Here is a 17553-nt window from a genome sequence, read left to right on the forward strand (position 1 = left end):
CTCAACAACTTGTGCCTGTCATCAAGTTTGGCAGTTGTAATCATTTTGGTCGTTGAAAATAAAAGGATTTTTTGTTTGTTCTCAGATGGATTTTAAAATTAATTATGCAGTAGCTACGTCTCAGATACGTATATATATATATATATATATATGTACGTTATAAGTTGTTAGTCCTAAATACCAAGAATATATATACTACTAAAAAAAATTAAGGGACAAGTACATACTTGGGTATATTTTTGTCATAAATAAATTTATGTATTAAAAACATATCCGTTCGTTTACAAGTGTATTTTTTAAGCTTGCGAGTTAAGTTTGAAGCATACTCAAACAAAATTCATTTCACTCAAGGAGAATACAACTCAAGATACCCTCTATAAGGCTGTTACGTGAAATTATGGATTCCTCATTTAATTCTCGAAACAAACACCAACATGGATCTTTTGCGGCTCGTTTTGTCAGTGTGTAACTTCATCTTGTGTATCCAAGCAGTCAGGCGCCATCTGACAGAGAACGAGGTGGCCAGGGCGATCTAAATGCTGGAGGATGGCCAGACCCAAAGGAGGGTGGCAAAGCGCGTCGATGTTTCAACAAGCGTTATCAATCGACTTTGATGATGCTACCAGAAGACGAACTCTCATAACAGGAGACCAGGTCAAGGCCGTCATCGCTGCACAACAGCCAGAGAGGACCGCTACATCGTGATTATCGTTCTGCGGGACAGGTTAGCTTCGGTTTGGTCATTGCGAAATGAAATTCAACATTCCACTGGAACCCATGTATCGACTCAAACAGTTCGCAATCGTCTGCACAAAGTACGCCTTAGGGTCTGACGGCCTGTAAGAGGCATTATTCTGACAGAGCAAACCGTGCAACCAGGTTGGAGTTTGCTTGTCAGCACCTGGACTGAGAACTTCGTCAATGGGCCACCGTGCTGTGGACAGACGAGAGCAGGTTCACTGTGTCTCGTGATGATGGACGTTCGAGAGTGTCGAGACGTTGAGGAGAACAATTATCCTCCTGTAACATTATGCAAGTCGACGCTTATGGAGGAGGTTCTGTAATGGTCTGGGCAGGCATATGCTTGGGTGGCCGCACGGACTTATTCATACTCGACAGGGGTGCTCTGAACGCACGACGATATAAGACAAAGTTCTGGAACCCATTGTTAAGCCTTTTGCCGGTGCTGTCGGCGATGGGTTCATTTTGATACAAGTTAATGCGCGAGCCCACGTCGCTAGACTATGCATGGACTTCCTTGACGAAGAAAAAAGAGAGAATTTTGAGTGGCCCGCCAGATCTCCAGATTTAAATCAGATTGAATATTGTTGGGATATGTTGTCGAGGCGCGTTAGTGAACGCCAGCACCCTCCTCAGAATGTACAGGAACTCCGACAACCCTGGTAGACGAGTAGGCTGCCATACTCCAAGATAACATCGATAGACTGATACAAAGTGTGCCAAATCGGTGTCAGATGTGTGTTACAGCCCGTGGAGGTCACACTAGATATTGAATGTTTCAAACATTTATTGAATAAACGCACTTAAACTGTTAAAAGTATTGTTTCGTGTGGAATATCAGTTTTGGTGATATTGGTCATTTTTAAGAATTTTATTTCTCCATGTTTTACCATTCGTCACACATTAAAAATGGATGCAAATGGAACTGAAATGAGGCAAATTACCTAAATAAATAATAATGTTACTACATTTGTATTACTGAGGTAAAATGTATAAGAAAATTACTTGTTCCTTCAATTTTTTTGAGCAGTTAATATATATATCTGTTAGAGAAATACAGTAACGTGTAATTACAGTATTGAGTAATATTTAAAGCATTGGACTCTCAAGTTACGGCTTCGAATCTCAACATATTCGCTTTTTTTAATTGTTGGAGCGTTATAATGTGAGAGTCAGTACCATGTTTTGTAAAGGTTAATTGGTAATGGATGGTGTTGGTTAGTTGACTTTCTTCTGATTTAGTTCTTCAAAATTAGTTTTTGTTTATAATTTCTAAATATGAAACAGTCTAAACCGTTTTTATATTTTCAGACACCAAATCTAAAAATATTCATATTTCACATTTGATTTTTCAGCATGTTTAGTTTCGTTATCAAGCATTTTTATTATTTAAATAGCAGTATCTTCCGTTTGTTTTATACTTCCACGATAATATTTCCATTTGTTTTTGTAGACTGATATTCAGGGATTAACAGGAAATATTTCCTTTTCCGAAGACGGTTTCCGAAAGAATTTCACCATCGACATTGTTGAAATGAATGTTGATAGCAAAATGGTAAAGGTATGTAGGTGATATTTATATTAAAATCAAACTACATATTTTCAATTCAAATGACAAGCAAAATATAAAACATATCTTTAGTCACAGATAAACAGAAACATTTTTTTCTCTCACTGTATTTTTGATACAGCAAACATCAGACCGAGTTCTAAGTGCTGTGGATAAAGGTAGATATTCTTAACTCCCTTAGATAACAAAATGGCGTTTTGCACTATTTTCGAGATGTAGCTCACTGGAGCAGATTTAAGTTGTAAATGTAAAGTAAAATGATGTAGCAATGAAACATGATTGAAATGTTGTAAATGTTGTTATGAATCTGTTGGTTTAGGGTTAACGATTAAGCTAAAGCGTGGGTCCAGGTCGGATGAGGGAAGAACTTGTTTGAAGATATCTCAATCTATTTAACATAACAGCTGAACTGGAGTTTTGTCAATTGATTTCTGAATTAACAGCGATATAAAAAATAGGGAGAATAGTATCATTATTCTCAAATAGGGGATTGATATTACATATAAGAAATAATTAGTTTCGATATTTTGTGATACTAACAGCACAATAATGCCAAAATGGTCATTGTTGAAGTTCAAGTAGATGCACGATGCATTATAAAAGGATTCTCTAGCATTTCTCAAATTACAAATGTAATTTTTGCAATGAAAGAAATAAAGGGACAATGTAATGTTCTGTGTGGTACTACAACACTTTAATTCATATATATTTTATCATGTAATATTTTTATTAATATTTAGTTGTTTTTTTTTCCTTTTATAGCCAGCTTCATCGAAATATATAGAAATATCTCTAAATCACCAGTTTCTGGAATGATCTTCACATTGACGGTACTAGGCTAAGTACTAAAAAATGCTAGGTTTACTCATGTGGCACGTGTTAAAATTCTATTGCACAAAAAAGTTAAAGGTTCAAAGTCATTTCATATTGGCCTGACATGAGTTGGAGGTTAGTACGTTCGACTCGCCATTGATGTGGGCGTTATAATGTGAGGTTAATCCTACCTTTCGTTGGCGAAGAGTAGATCAAGAGATTGGAGCAGACAGAGAGTTCAAGCTCATTTTCCTCTAGTCTATCACTTCTACATTAGAAACGGTTGGACCAAATAGAACTCGCGTAACTTTGGAGAAAATTAAGAATTAACTCATAGTTTACCTATATTTCTCTTATTGCATCTGGTGTTTTAAATACGAACATTAGTTCATCAAAGTTAAAATATTCAACCACAGTATGTCACTCACTGCGCAAATTGTGTAAAGTTTCATGTATTTCAATTTTATCTTTTCTTTCAGATAGCCGAATTTTCCGACAGTCGAGGCTTAGTGTTTGACACTACTGTCAATGGAGAAAAGCAGAAGAATGGATTTGAAAACAAAACCTATATAGTAACAAGCATTCTCGTAAGTGTTTTATTCAGGATTTTTACCAGTAAATATAGCGAGCCGTCCAAGAAACAAACATACATCATTCTTTATCCCCTTATGTAATGTGACGAACTATCTTTACAATAAGTTCATGTCATATAAATATCGCTTTCAAAATTATTGTTTGCTAAATAACACACTAAACTGTATTGTCATGAACTTGATTAAAATAGTGAAGATTTAAGTGGTGATTTTGGGGAAACGTTTTTAAGAGCATTCCGTGCGTTAAGTCAAACAAAAACGCACCATCAACTCTTGGGTTATTTAATACGTCAGTGCATTAAGTGGATATTATTGCCAAGTGTATGTGGGTGTTCCATTTTTTATGCCTAATACACGTAACCTTGAGTGTGTTGTGTCCACAGAGGGGAAACAAACCCCTCTGTTTAACATTGTATATCCATAGACTTACCTTAAAGGTAATATGTAAATTTCTTTAAACAAAGGAAAAAAACAACAGACAATGAACTATTTGCTGTAATTTGATTCTCTTGGATCAAGTGCACATTAACGAAACATATAAGTTTTTCTATGTATATTTAGTTTAAGGTATTAACTAAAATATATATCTTCAGTAAATATACTGTTCCATATTATGTGGAATTAGTAAAGAGTTTTGGAAACTACCTTAACTTCGAATGCTATGACATTTCATGTCACATATAATACAGTATTGGAAATGATTAGGGGAAACACTCAATTAAACTGGTATCAAAATACAATTATTATGAATGGATTTGCCCTCTCTTATATGAAGACAAATTACACCAAAGTATAGTCAGGTTTCCATAATTTACTCAGTTAACAGCTGTTGTCCAACTATTCGTACAATGCCATAAGAGCACAATGTCTCTAAAGAACAGACAGTCGTATGATTCCTAAAAAGTACACAAGGCTGTCAGAAAGAAAGTGTCTCGTGATAAATCTTGTAAGCAAAGTTGTAGCTGGTTCAATTTATTATATCCGATAGATTAAGTCAAATTTCACGTTTCAGTAGGAGTTGTAATAATACTCAAAACTCTGAAGAGATGACAGGAAACTAGTAGTATTGACAATATAAGTAACTTATTGTGTACTCTTCATTTACGACAATCCAGTAGAAAGATTAACAATGACTAGCTTTAAGAACAGTTGTGAATTCCCCTCAGTGACACAGCGGTATGTCTGCAGACTCACACCGCTAGAAACCGGGTTTCGATACCGGGATGGCTAAATCACAGATAGCCCATTGTGTAGCTATGTGCTTAAATCCAACTAATTAATCAATCAGTTAGTTGTGAATGTTACCTTCGAGCAGTAAGATACATATTAAGACGAAATGGTCTCAACACATGTGTAGCTTACTGAAGTTCGTTGCTTAGGAGAAATCCAAGCCAAAGTCATAAAACTGACATCAGACTTCAAACAAAGGGATTAACAAATCTGGATGATGATGCTTTTTATAGATCAATCCAAATTAAAATTGTTTGACAACAATCAATGATAATTTATCTGATAATCTTAGAAGAAATTGTATGCATATCAATACACAGCATCTACAGGTAAGTATGTTTGGGGAAAATAATAGTCTGCGTTGTATATCAGTCAAAATTATTGAATATCTACAAGAAATGGATGGAGCTTTGACTACTGATACGCACATGAAAATAATTATATCCAAGAACTTATTCACTTGAGAGAAAGACCTGTTGGTCAGAGCTTCATCATTCAAGAAAACAATTATCCCAAGTAAGCAGCAAGTGTGATAAAACGATTGCTGGTTTCGCCTACACAAAATTCTGATATTGATTTTTTTTAAAGTGTAGATTGATTTATATTGGAATTGAAAAAGTAGATCTGTAAAAAAGCAAATTACACTGAGTAATACAGATTTGGAACTATTCATCATCATCACACTTTGCTAAATGTACGATAGCTTAAGAATAAGATATAATATTATGTTTACATCGAATACAAAATACTAGTGTTTAGTAAAACTTATTTGTTTATATATTACATTTTCTATAGCCCCCCCCAGTTCACTTCGATATGTCTGCAGACTCACATTGATACAAACCGATAACCGATTGTGTAGCTTTGTGCATTATTATAAACAAGAATTTTGTATGATAATGTTTAGTAAATTAATCATTTAATTGAAAGGACTTTCTGTGTTTAACTCCCTTATGTGTGTATGACCTGCCTTTTTCGTAATTATTTCTAATTCTGTGTTTAAATAGTTTATTGTCAAAACATTTGTATGATTTTCCGAAAATGGCAATTTAAGCAAACCTCTTGTGTTGATTCTGTTAAACCAAGTAATGAAATTCAAGTTTTCTATTGTTAAATTTTTAGTATTATATATATATATATATATATATATATATATATATTCAGACATGTATTTGAGAAATTGTGTTATTTTCTTGACTTTTTACTGAAAAGTATATCAAACCATTAACCATTGATTTCATGAAACAAAATTAACTTAAGTAATGATTATAACAAGTTATGTATGAAACACAGCAAGTTAGCACGTTACTTCAACATACTCATTATACAATGCTACTGTTGCATCATTAGTTATATGTATTTCGATATCAGTTTTATAAGTCAATATATTAAAATGTATTCCAATATCAAACTTACTGAAGCTAACAGGGTTTACGTATTGCATTGATAGAGACATTTTACATGTATTTCTTTGTTTATATTTTGAATGATTTATCCAGGTGATATATAAAATTAGTCTGTGCTACTTATTGGTATCTTTGGTCTAATAATGCAGTTTTGGCATTCAATATTTTGCTTATTTTGACCTCACACAATTTTCGAAAAACGACAAATGAAACATGGAGTAAAAACTATGGTCGATGTCTCCAGCACATGTAACAGCAAAACCAAAATTTTGTTAAATTAATACACTATTAATTAATTTTGCAAGATCTCTGTTTACAACGCTGATCTCATTTCTGAAGTCTACTAAAATTTGTTCTTTTATAAGTGAAGCAGATAAAATGAAGTCTTAGTTGATTGGGGATCATATTGTTAAATGTATCTGTGAAATATCGGTAAGTAAACTGAAAATAACAACAACGATTTTTCGTGGATATAATCTGTAAGTCCCTTTCAGATTTAGTACACATCATAGTGTCGCTACAAGCATATCATAATGCTACCTCTGGTTTTATTTTCACATTATATTATGGGATGTTAAGAAAAAAATAATAATTACTAAAAATAAAATGTAGATTGCAAGTCAAATAACAAGAGTAAAGTAATTGTCTGTAAAATCTGTAAAGGAAATACAGTAGCATAAGAAAATGTTTTGAAAATTATTACAATAACGCAATCCTGTGATTGTTTTATTGTCTTGAGATTTTTACACGTTCTACAACAGTTCCTGTTCTATGAATCCGTAAACGACAACCACTTTTCTCCTTCACATACAGAGTTTTCACAAAACGTCATATATATTCTTGCATAAGAGAATTATTTTAATTGAAATCGGTTTACATTCTGCTATGCTTAAAATGTTGACAACCACTGGCTATAGATTTCTTTAGACCAATCGTGATCTGAGAGTTTTATCGATCGTTCTTCCCGATTGGAAGAAAAAAAAATACTATTTTCGAAATTTGCGTAGTTAATTTGTGAAAAATGTGTTATTAAAACCAAAACAACTATTATGAAGTTTAAATTCAGAGGCCTATGTAATTTATTATATGTCACTGGTAACAGTGTGGGTGTAAGTGTGCGTTATTCTAAATTATGATTACCATAAACGCATTCTTTACCTCAACAATGAGATACTTTCCATTCTTACCCTCTGAAGAAAAAAAATGAAAGCAAGTACTCATTCTAATTGGATTTTTTTCATAAACAAAAATTAAATCCATGCATTATATAATTAAACACTGATAAGAAACTGGAAATTTCAAACTGAACGGCCCGTTATGGATATATGAAAGTCAAGTACGACTGTTCCTAATATTCAATTACAGATCAAAGGAAAAAGATAGCCAGTCTGCACCATTCGCTCCACAAAGTATTTGCCTGCTTATATAATTATTTGAGCCGAATATCGGGATTTGTGTGTCCAGCAGCATCGCGCATGAACTCAGGCCTTTTTGATCGGCAGCCCCTACCTCTAAACTCTAGGCCACACTAGGCCTCAAATCTGTATAAGAAATGTTATTATTTTTTCACCAAGTTAGATATAAAAATGTTTTTTTTTATTTTATTTGAAGAACTATACAAGCTCCTTCAGAACCCCTCCCAGTGACACAGCGGTATGCCTGTTTCGACACCCGCGGTGGATAGAGAACAGATAGCCCATTGTAGCTTTGTGTTTAACTACAAACAAACAAATCTTTTAGAACGAGAAGTTTGGCACAAAAGACGTTTTAGACGTCATTAAACGCAGACTATAGGACTATTGAATCTACTCACTACCAGCTTATGTGTGTAAACTAACAACGCATAGCATATTATGTTATTTACAACGTTGTCTCAAAAACGGAAATATTTCTACCAAATAAATACAGAAGCAATAAAAATACAACAGTTGAATAAACATTTTCCTGCGTACTTTTATACTTACAATGTCCATTGAATTCGCCATAAAGTTGTACAGCAGTTGAAAGGTGACAGTTTTGGAATGTATAAAGAAATCATAGAGGATCAAGATATTTCAATTACTATGAAGAAAAATATCATGGATTGATGTGTATTATTAACACATTAACATATGGTGGCTAAACATAGGCACTAACAAAAGGGATTAGGAAAATAATAGAAACCACAAAGAAAGCTATGGTAAGCAAAATACTTCGTATAACACTATGAGACAGATGAAAAAATGACACAGTATGAAAAACTAATAAATTTAATAGATGCTATAAGGTTCATTCTAAGAACTTAATGGAAATGGGTTAAGCATGTAGCAAGGTATTCGGATAATAGATAGATATTAAGAGCAATATCGTAGCAACCTAAAACAGGGAAGAGTTCTAAAGGAAGGCAAAAGAAAAGATGGAGGTTCGATATTGTGGTGGACGCAGGAACCAAGTGGACGCGATGTGTTAAGAATAGGAAATACTGAACTGGTTTAACTAAATAGATACATTCTATGAGGGATAACTGCAGTTCAGATAGATAGATAGTTTTGAACTACCTGTGTCATGCCATTTCTAATACTTTATGATTCCTATGCTTAATTTTGTGGTACACTTTAGTTTCCAAACATTTTGGAGTATTTACTACATTTCAAAGTTCAACCTGTTACCCTGCTTCAAGGTTTCCACTTTTTATCCTGTAAGGCAGTAGATGCTAATCTCTTCAATGTTCTCTACTCTACCCACACTCTAGGGCGAGTGATCAGTGCAGAGATAGTCCATTCTATAGTTTTGTACTTCACAACAAACAAATAATCTCCTCAGCGAGAGTGCCTTTCCATTAAACCAAGACCTTTTACATGCCACTGATGAAATACAATTTTGTTGCAAATTTAATTAGGGAAATTAATATAATTTGCAAAGCAATTATAGTTATTATAAAAAAACAAAAACTTTAAACTATTGCTACTTATGTTACGATCTCTAATATCCTCATGAACCCAAGTTGATAATAATTATTATTTGTTACTGAAACCCATTATGCCTTGAACCGTGGTTAAGAGGTTAAAACCAAACGTAGGAATGATTTTATTATTTAACTGCAAGTTTTAGATAGATTAAGTTTTTTTTGTATAACAGTTTTTCTAGCAAATTAGCCCATAAACTGTGTATTAATTAGTGACACTGCTGCGTGCCAGGTGTGTCTGTGTCAAGCTATAAAAGAAAGAGGCTAGTGTGTTGATTTAAAACTCCCTGATGTATACGCAAGGCCTCAAGGAAAAATCTGCACTTCTCTGTCTAAAGGACTTTCGATGTTCTTGTCTATCATCATCAGGAACTGTTTTTCAGTCAAATTAAAGAGTGAAGTTAAAGGAAAATTATTATTCTCTGGCTAACATATAAATTCAATCTTTTCAAGTCTAAACTAAAATAAATTCAAGACCTAACGGAGTTTCGTTTACAAACATTAAAGGATTTACAAGTATATTTTATTCTTTGAGACATTAAGTAGTGTAGTGTTTACGTTTTAATAAAACGGTAATAAAATCTGTTGAAAAAGTTACACTAATTACATAAACGTTAAATTATGTATCATTCTGCTTATATTAGAAAATCATTAAGTAATTTAGATTAAAACAAACTTATTATTCTCAGAAAAGACAAGAATAATAATGTGATTTATAAAATGGTATTTTGCTCAAGTAGAATATTTGTTAAGAAGTGTGAAGAAGACAGTAAGTTTCACAACTGCTTACTTCACTTAATAGCAGTAAAAGAGTAATCAATTATCTTTGAAAAATATCAACGAGATATAAGTTTTCTACAAATAAGATAAATCAGAATTCGACTCCAGCAGAAAATGGCGAACATGAAACATTTCAAATCCATATTATAATAAATGTATAACAAAACAACAAATTCCATTGATAAAACTTAGATATTAAACATGATATTTTATGATGCACCAGTGGAGTGTTTGAATAAAACGAGTTGCTTAGTACTAGAAGATAACGGAAAAGATTTCTCAATTAATGAGAGGCTGTTTGTATAAGACAACCTTGTCACTGAAAGAAGTGAGACAAGTAATTGTTGTAGGACCCTCACGAGGTGAGAGGTAGCAATTGATTTCTTTGTTAAAGAAAACCTGTACAGAAGTAAAAATAATGGTTAATGGATAGAGAACTGCTTTTAATACATAAATTGATTTTATGTTAAAGTTATTCAGAGAATGAAAAACAAAGACATATTTCCTGCAACATTTAATGTTTAAGTGTAGTAAATAAAGTGAAAAATTATTTACTATTTATGTGATGCTGATGCTTTCTGTTGTCATTTGAATACGAGAACCTACTGAGATTTCTTAGAGACACGAGCTAAATAGAATTCACTGGTTTCAAACAAGTGGTAAGTTAATCACAATTTACAACGGTTCTGTTGCTTGGATTTTGTTTGTTTTTGCACCTTATTACAATATTACGAATGTGGATAATTTGAGCTTTAATGTTTACCGCATTCAAACTATATGATATATGAGTTTTGACGTCTTCGCTTTGGAAAGCTTTTATTACAGCGGCAATCCTTGTTTTGATATAAATCAGGGGCTGAAGAAATAGACAAGTATATATGTCTTTCACGAAAAGAATCGTGGCTTGAGATAAGACTTAACAGTTAGATTGCAATTACTCTAATCTTAACTTCTAAATTTGTTTTGTTTTTATTAAAAATTTGAGAATTAATAATTTCAGATTAATAATAGTTTGAATGAGATATTGTTTTGTACCTTTCACAGATTTTATGTTGTTTGTTTCAAGAAATAATTGTCATTTATCTTCCTCTAAAATTGTGTAGAGATTATTCGAAACTACTTGTTTGCATCATTATAAATTATATGTTTTGCAAGTCTTAACTTATCATCCTTGGAAAACTAATATGTTAGTAATAGTTTTCGTGTTTCTTCCCCTCTCAATGACTCAGCAATATGTCCACAGACTTATAACGCTAAAAAATTGGGTTTCGATACTCGCGATCGGCAGAGCACAGATAATACGTTGTGTAACTTTGTGCTTAACTACAAACAAAAAGGGTTTTGATGTGAAACAGGAGCTCAAAATACACAAACAAACACATATATATCTTTCTTCCACGAACAGAATTGCATTTTGATATTAAAATTAACAATTAAATTGCAGGTGTTCTACTCTTAGTTTCCAAATTTGTTTTTTGAAAAAGCAACACTTCCAAACTGATCATCCCGAAATAATGATTGTTTGAATAATAAAATGCATTGAATATTTTACAGGTGTTTTATTTGTTGTTGTATGAAACTTCTGAAAAGGTTTTCACTTTTATCAGTTTTGTCATTTTACGAATGTCCTAAATGCTGTCTTTTGGTGTTCCAAAATAGAAGCATCAAAATTGATGTGATGTTCACGTAGACAAAGATGGAAAGATGAGTTTTATTTATATAATATAGAGTATATCACAAAATTGTTATAAATATCAATATACAGATTCAATTCTTAAATATACTGAGAAATACCTGCTATGCATGATAGTCCAATAATAAAATATTAACAATTTACCACTCACTTCATATTTCGACATAAAACAAAAAGTGGCGTAAAGAAACAGCTGATTTATTTAAGAAGTTAGATTATTGATGCAAATCACCAAGTATTTGATCTACTATTAGAATGTAAAAGAAAATGATTAAAGCATCTAATGAGGCTACGTAAGTTATATTTTTCCAAGTTGGAGTATTGATAATTAACGGGTTACTTTACGAGTGGTCTATTAAGCAAATAGCTACGATACATTTAAACGTTTTGCAGGTACAACAAAAACTATATAGTTTTCAATGTCAAATAAATCCAGATATCAATACCAACTAACTTTAGCATTTAGTCCAAACATTGCTTATTTGTAAGTGCTGCCTCATTTGATCGATAATTTATAATAATCGAGATATTACGATTTTGTTGACTTAAAACACACTTATACGCGTGTTAGTTACATTTATGATAAATTTTGTCAATGAGGTATCATAACCATATGGATCAATTTTATCTCTAATAACAAATACTAGGTGCTTTAATTATAAGTAATTTTGCATTTAATAATTTTATTAAGAATAATTACTTGGTATAACGTTTTTTTGTTTCGTCTAAACGTCAAGTGTTTTACAAACTTTTAAAATATTAACATTTACTATACGAAACTTCTAAAAGATAAGTAAAGTACGATAAATATGGTTGTCAATTATGTATAATGGTGAGAATTTTTATAATATTTTTTGCTGAAAATAAATGAAGGAAATTGTAAATGAAACACTTGTGTAATGTTTTTTTCCGAAATAATTACCAAGAAAAAACATCTTCAGTAATCATAGAAAAACTTAAAACAAAATGTGTTGATTGACTTACTGAAAATATAGCTTTCGTCATCATCTAAAGTATCTAATAGTTGGTTGATGAGCAGAAATTATATTATTAAGAGAATATCTTCATTTTATCAGTGTCAACTGTCATTATAATTTTTTCTTTATTTTAGTATATTTTTATCACGAATGTGAGAACCACGATTCGTAATTACTGCTTATACATGTGCTAGGACTAATTCCTATAGTTAGTCAATAAATATAATTAGTTTTTATGGAAATCAAAATAATTATGAAATAGAAAATTGTGCAGGGCAAAATACATCTATTTCTATTTATCATAGCTTAATGAACTGAAATTGATTAAACCTTAATTCTAAATGACGCATAAGCTATCTTATGAAAACAATTAACTATCATTATATTAAATGTTTAATTATTGTTTATTATGGTTCAATTAAGTTTAGAAATATGATTTAAAATACATTAAGATGAGAATAGGTACATGTATTTACTCAATTAGTTATTTTGCATAAAGGCTGGTTTTCAACAACAAATCGGATGTCAGTTAAATCGAATTACATTTTCTTATCATCAGTTTCATATCAATCTGTGCTACTTATATCATTTATTCTTCTTTGTTTGAAATTAACTTTACTACTGAGTACAGAAACGTCATGAGAAACTTTCTATAGAATACATTTAAGAATTTTTCACAACATTATCACAATACTAACGTATGTCACAATAAAATTTTTCATTTTACAAAAGGACTAGCGAGCAATTAATATTTTTATATAACATCAATTTAAATATTTTATAATATATGAAAGCAACGTACACATCGACTATGAAGCGGTTAGAAATACATTCGTATCTATTATGTTTTTGACTACTGACAGTGAGTGATATGTCGACCTTATCATTTTAAGTTGATGAATGAAAATATATTTGAAAGTTACGAACGAATTTAGGGGTTAGAAATTTCTATCTCATTAAATGTACTATATTAATATATATTGTACTAAATAAAAGAAAAACTGCGTCTTCTAAGTAAGAAATATCCAGAAGAAACATTTTAATTGACTCACATGCTCACTTATGTAGAATATCAAGATGATTCTTAGAAACTAATACTCTGAGACAAATTAATTGACTTTACGATATAAACTTATTTCGTAAGGAAGTATTACTAAATTACACTAGAATAATATAAAACGAAAATAAATGCGATTACAATTATGAAAAAATGTATAACAATTTGTACAATAAAAATATCTCAAATATACCATTGTTTTATTTACACTAATTCATAGTTATTTATGACCAAAATACTGATTTTGTTAATATATTTCAAACGCATACTGATTTGTTTTTTGTTCATATCTACTAAAAGCATAATACTTTGGCTCTTTGTTCCTTAAGACCATTTTATGAAAAACTTCAAAAGTGTTGTTTAATTTGCTTTGCTACTAGCGCTATCTGTTGAATTTATAAAGAGTTATAAAACAAATAGTTTTACTGGCTTCCTATTTGGGCCTGGCATGGCCTAGCGCGTTAAGGCGTGCGCTTCGTAATCTGAGGGTCGCGGGTTCGCGCCCGAGTCGCGACAAACATGCTCACCCTCCCAGCCGTGGGGGCGTTATAATGTGACGGTCAATCCCTCTATTCGTTGGTAAATGAGTAGCCCAAGAGTTGGCGGTGGGTGGTGATGACTAGCTGCCTTCCCTCTAGTCTTACACTGCTAAATTAGGGACGGCTAGCACAGATAGCCCTCGAGTAGCTTTGTGCGAAATTTCAAAACAAACAAACAAACAAGCTTCCTATTTTTCCTGGTCTCTCTAAAACTTCCATGAAACGACTTTTATGTTCTTCGAACACATATAGTGTTACAAAATCACATAAATAGCGATTGTAAGTGATCTGGTAACCCCTTGTGGTTTCAGAGCTTTCGAAACTTCTATTTCAGAAGGTCTTTGTAACTTTGATAAAACCACTAAACATTTTATTGTTCTCGATGGTTTAGTATTATTATTGTATAAAATGAGCTTCTAAATAAAAAACAAAATATGTTATCGATAACTAATGTCATTATGAAATTTATTACGGACACAAATAATAAAGTACATACTAAAAATGAAGCAGTTGGGAAGTGTGAATTTTATTTTACATCTAAAAATTTTAGAAATATTCCTGAAATAGTTTAAGAGAGTAACTTTTACCTGATTAAAATTATTTCTTATTAACCAATCTTCATTTAATTTACTTGCAGGAATAACTGGCAACAATTGTGATATAAAAATGAAATGTTAGTGTTATTTCACAAATATATGGTGTCTTATTAAACTTTGAAATGACTACTCTAGTAAATCACTTATATGATGCGTATGGTAAAGTAAGGTTTCTTTCTTATAATTGTGTTATTTTTAAATATTAACTTTGCTAAATATAAGAATAGCAGATACAATTTCTTCTGGACTTATTAGATAATTATTTTTAGACATAAGTTCTCTGATGTCCCAGTTGTGATATAACAAGGAATCTCTTGGGCAGATAACTAGTAAAACTAGAGATATTTTCGTTTTATTAAGAAAAGTAAATTAAGGCCTACGTTATTTTATGAAAATGAGAGACTTCTTATTTGTTTCTTTTTGAATTTCGAGCAAAGCTACATGAGAGCTATCTGCGTCATCCATCTCTAATTTAGCAGTGTAAGACTGGAGGGAGACAGATGGTCATCACCACCCACCGCCAACTCTTAGGCTAAGTTTCTACCAACGAATAGTGGGATTTACTGGGATAATAAAGATCCCACGGCTGAGATGGCAAGCATGTTTGTTGGGACGGGTATTCGAACCCGCGACTCTCAGATTATGAGTCGAATGCCTTAACCACTTGTCCATGCCGAACCGAAGAGCTTCCACTTACAAACAAAATAAGAAATAATGAATCCTTTCCTTCCTGATGATATTTCTTTTTCATTTGTTTAAATAAATGCAATGGTTTTCATTAAGTTCCTTAATAAATCATTATAAGAACTATCAGAAGCGACCGAAGTTCCTGAAGATCGTAAACAATATAACCAACAATTATATTTTTAACAATTGAGAATTTTACGATCTACCTGAAATTCACTATTGGTAAAATTTCTTGACGCTGCACAAAAGGTATGGATTTGCAAACAACGTTTTCAAAACTGAAATTGTATGGCATAATACAGAATATTTGTTTAGAATTAAGCACAAAGCTACACAATGGGCTGCCTGTGCTTTGGTCACCACGGGTATTGAAACCTGGTTTCTAGCGCTGAGTCCGGACACATTCCACTGTGTAATTGGGGGTATAATGCAGAATGAGATTTTCATAATTGTAGCATATCAAACAATGTAATTATATTTAGATGTAATATTTCATTCGAATGTAGTAAGGTACCTTAGAAATTTTTTGCTAATATATTTAATTTTAATATTAAACAATCAGTTTACTGATACATTAAGAGAATGTGATAGCTATTGTAATCTACAATAGGCAAAATTTTCCAACCATCAGATGAGTTGCATTGAAAGTAAGACATATGTTCGACTTCATCTTATAAAAGTTTTCTGCATAGTACTTTATGCCACACATAATGTATAAATAATGTGGATCCTTTCAAGTATTTGAAGCAAAAAATAGATATTTATTGAATATATTCTATATGAAACAGAATGTATTCGTTGGCATTCCTCTTTGGATGATAAGAGAGCAAAGTTTGAATGCTGTTTCATAAAAATATTTCTAGTGATAAGAGAGACAAATCGCAACAAATTTTTACTGATCCAAAAGGACAGAACTGGTGCGGCTTAGTGCTCAATATGTCCAAGGTTTGAGTCTCCTTATGTTACTAATCACGCTTCCCTCTTTCAGTTGTGAAAGCGTTAAGACTGTGATAGTTAATCCAATTATTCGCTTAAATAGCAGCCATATAATAGGTAGCGTATGTATTGAACTCTTACAACACACAGGTTATTTTGCTTTATATGTTTAAAGAGAAATTGTAAAATCTTACACTATTTAAAGTGCACTTATGTCACGAAAATGTTGTATGATTAAACATCTTGATTGTTTATCATTTGGAACATGCCCGATTACTTCAAATATGTGTTTCTTTGAATAAAAGATTAGGACAAAATTCACAATTTTCAAAATACATCTGGCCAAAAGCATGAGAGAAATATTGGAATGTTACTTTTGGTTACACTTTTATTGAATAATATATATAACAAGCGAGAATGACTTCCTGCTGTTGATTAACTGTAATCATTAATAAATAGTAAAATAAAGATAAACAAAAATGTCGGCAATTTGTCTGTTTTGCTACAAAATTCAAATCATGTGCAGTTAAGGTAATACCCTATTTTTATATTTCTTAAAATAAAAATAGTTCTTTCCAGTAAATCTGTAGTAAATCTGAAGGCTCACAACTCTAAAAACCTGGTTTCGATACCCTTTGTAGCATAGCACAAATAGCACATTGAGTAGTTTTGCGCTTAATAACGAACAAAAATTATTATATCAGTAAATATATATAGTAATTTGCTGTACTTGTAAAACGCTAGGACATTAGTTAATTATGTCTCTAAACATTATGCCTTACAAGATAATAGCATACTGTTAAAACCTTCTTATTTAGTTTGTAGTAGAAATATCAATTAATCCACAAAGAGCAATAACATCGCAATTCAGAGAACTTTTCATTTACCTCTTTAAGAATACTTAGTTTTAAATTTATACAAGTTTATATTATGTTTAACGTGAGAAATTTTGTTCTAGTATTCTGTCGTACCAGATATGCAATAAATAGGG

General features: G+C 31.7%; 1 protein-coding gene across 2 annotated transcripts in view; it reads left to right on the forward strand.

Annotated features, from left to right (window-relative positions):
- The window catches only part of LOC143238148 (glutamate receptor 1-like), a 126489-nt gene that overhangs the window by 93026 nt on the left and 15910 nt on the right, over window positions 1-17553 (forward strand). For both annotated transcript variants that reach the window (XM_076478122.1, XM_076478123.1), the window contains exons 7-8: window positions 2195-2302; window positions 3604-3711. In XM_076478122.1, coding sequence (XP_076334237.1) covers window positions 2195-2302; window positions 3604-3711 — 216 coding nt within the window. The remainder of the gene's footprint in view (window positions 1-2194; window positions 2303-3603; window positions 3712-17553) is intronic.

The sequence above is a fragment of the Tachypleus tridentatus genome, chromosome 13 (genome assembly GCF_004210375.1).
Source record: "Tachypleus tridentatus isolate NWPU-2018 chromosome 13, ASM421037v1, whole genome shotgun sequence".
Taxonomy (NCBI): Eukaryota; Metazoa; Arthropoda; class Merostomata; order Xiphosura; family Limulidae; genus Tachypleus; species Tachypleus tridentatus.